Genomic DNA, 2,856 nt, shown 5'->3' on the forward strand with positions numbered 1-2,856 from the left:
CGGGTGAGGACAGGCCCCACGTCCCCGCCCCCGCCCCCGCCGGGCAGTGCTCACGTCAGCGCTGGGCCAGAGCTCCTTAATGACGCTCTCGATCCTGTTCACCACCTCCATCCGCATCTTCTCCTCCTCCGGCCTCGGCGACATGTACTCGTAGAAGTCACTGATCTCCTCGTGCAGGCTGGGAAGAAAGGCAGAGACGTCACCCGGGCGGCCCCGCCTCAGGAAGCCACGGCCTTAAATAGCCTCATCTAATGAAGTCTGGTAACTCCGCTGATGACGTATCCTCGATTGCTACCTTAATTTTAACGCTGCAACTCATGCTGAGCTAAAATGGGAACGTATAGAACTTAATCAAAAATAGCAAAATAATTCCACAAAAGACGAAAGTCCAAGGAGTCCCGCTGGCATGCTAACAGCGGCAGCCAGAGACCCTGAGCGACCACTGCAGGAACCCAGACCAAGCCCCGGACAGGATGTTCAGGACGCATGTGGCGGTTCTGCTCGCCTCAGGCTCGCCCTTCCTGGGGACACGCCGACGGGCTGTCTGGAAGTGCCAGGCGACGATCTGGAAGAGCACCTTAATCCGCCGGCACTTCCTCCGGGAGCCTGAGGCCGGAGTGCGGACTGGCCTCGTGTACCGCCGGGCCCTTCTCGGATGCAGCCGGCCGACGGTCGGCAACCCTGCTGCTGCCCCGAACCACTGTTCAGGCACCCAGTCTACCAGGCCTGTGGCCTTCACAAAGTAAGTGCGTCTACAGGGGAGATGGGTTAATGGGGAGTTCGTTGGACATGCCCAGGGTAAGAGATAAGTGCTGATTACAAGGAACCTGGCCATGTGCACACGCGCGCACACACACACACACACACACACACACGCACACGCACACGCCTGCACTCCCGTTTCTCCTCTGCCAGGAGACCGCTCTGCCTAGGTGCCACTCAAACGCAGTGAGTCCAATCGAAAGGCCACGACTTCCTCCCAACCCCATTCCCTCTCCGGGCTCCCCTCCAGGGTCACTGCTTCCCCAACAGAATCTGCAGCGTTTCCCTGCCGCATCCTTCCTCATCCTCTGGAGCTAACGGGTCTCCAAATCCTATCCCTCCCCCCCACCCTCCAAAAACCCCAAACCCACTTCCAAACCAGGCCCTGCCCCCTTAGGGCTCCCATCCGCCTCCTTAGGCCAAGGCGGCAGCCCCACAGGGTCTCCGTGGGTGCCAATCTGGGCCCTGGCCAACTCCCTCTCGCATGTCTGCCTGCGGCCTCCACCACAGCCCAGAGCAGCGCCCGCGCCCCTGCAGCCCTGGGCCCGGAACCCCTTCCCACGAGCCTTCAGCTCACACGTCACCTCCCGGGTACGACTCCGACGTCCCCAGGACTCCCGGCCACTCCGCTGGCCCTCCTCCTGCCTGGCGGTCAGCACAGCCCATGGCCCGCTCACCGGCCTCCCCACTCAGACGCCCCGCTCCTGGCTCAGCCCTGTCCCCGGCCCCAGCGCAGCCCAGGGACGCTCTCCCTCGCTCACCCGTGTGCCCACACCCATGCCCACGTGGTCATACAGGAGACGGTGTGTCTGGTCATACGGTCCAAGGAGATGGAGGCTCACACTGTGGGGAATGACAGAACCGGAAAGGAGGGCAGGGTGGCCCGAGGGAAGGTAAGAACGCAACCCCACTTCTCAGAAACACGTCTCCCCGTGCACAGCACCGTGTGCGCATGGAACTGGGCCACAGGCCTTCCCAGAACGCAGTGCCCTCCTGTCTGCCTGGTGAAGTCTGCACATGTGCCAACTTCCTACCGTACTGACCAGGAGCACCAAAGCTAAAAAGAAAAGAAACGTACTCCCCCCCCCCAAAATTCTCACTATATCTTAGATTTAAAAAACAAGGGAGAGAGAAGATGCGGTGGCAGCGTACAGTGACTGAATAGGGAAAGGAGCCTCCGTATCCGACTTCCGCAAGCTGTGTGGGCATTGGCAACCGTGGTCACGGCTGAAGAACGAATGTCGCACTGTCCCCTCCTGGGGGAGGGCCTGGCAGGAGGCACGGAGGATGTGTCCACAGGGTGAAGTTTTCCTTCCTTTCACCTTTTTTTTAAATATATATTTTATTTTATTTTTTACAGAGAGGAAGGGAAAGGGATAGAGAGTCAGAAACATCAATGAGAGAGAAACATCGATCAGCTGCCTCCTGCACACCTCACACTGGGGATGTGCCCGCAACCAAGGTACATGCCCTTGACCGGAATCGAACCCGGGACCCTTCAGTCTGCAGGCCGACGCTCTATCCACTGAGCCAAACCAGTCAGGGCTCCTTTCGCCTTTGAAGCGCGGCCCTCAGACCCGCTTTCCTGGAAATTAGAGCGTCCTTTTACACGCCAGCGCCTCCACCTCCGGACACGGATCCCTGGGCCAGCGCCTCCGGAGGACGGTTCTCGTTGGATTTCCCTGTCCCACCCCCTCTCCTGCTATGAGAGAGCGGAACCTGCTGGCTTCTTCCCCCCTCGTCTTCCTTCGCCCCCCGACCCTGCTGCCAGCTTCGCGGTGCCGCGTGCACACTGGCGATGGGCGGGTCTGCACGGTCCTCGTCCGCTAGAGGTGGACGCTAACAGACAAATGCCACGGAGGCTTGTCTCAGTCAAGTCACTGTCACCAGCGTCTGTTCTGCTTTCGCCAGGAAAAGGAACATGGTGGTTTCTTCCTTCCGTGGCGACGATGAGGATGAGGATTAAAATAAAAGCGACAACTCAGAGAATGTGGCCCCATCTCCAGCTCGCACAAGCAAGCCACGAAGTTCGCCGTGACAACAGAAAGGACGAAAGCCCAATAGCAGACCAACACCTTCATGTTAATCAAATGC

At 59.3% G+C, this 2,856-nt stretch overlaps 1 protein-coding gene across 1 annotated transcript in view; it reads right to left on the reverse strand.

Annotated features, from left to right (window-relative positions):
- The window catches only part of PAPD5 (PAP associated domain containing 5), a 37,690-nt gene extending 36,096 nt beyond the window's left edge, over positions 1 to 1,594 (reverse strand). The window contains exons 1-2 of the mRNA XM_005880308.2: positions 1,524 to 1,594; positions 55 to 178 (exon numbers count right to left, since the gene is read on the reverse strand). Coding sequence (XP_005880370.2) covers positions 55 to 178; positions 1,524 to 1,579 — 180 coding nt within the window. The 5' untranslated portion in view covers positions 1,580 to 1,594. The remainder of the gene's footprint in view (positions 1 to 54; positions 179 to 1,523) is intronic.
- Positions 1,595 to 2,856: the final 1,262 nt, after the last annotated feature.

The sequence above is a fragment of the Myotis brandtii genome, unplaced genomic scaffold (genome assembly GCF_000412655.1).
Source record: "Myotis brandtii unplaced genomic scaffold, ASM41265v1 scaffold633, whole genome shotgun sequence".
NCBI classification, from domain to species: Eukaryota; Metazoa; Chordata; class Mammalia; order Chiroptera; family Vespertilionidae; genus Myotis; species Myotis brandtii.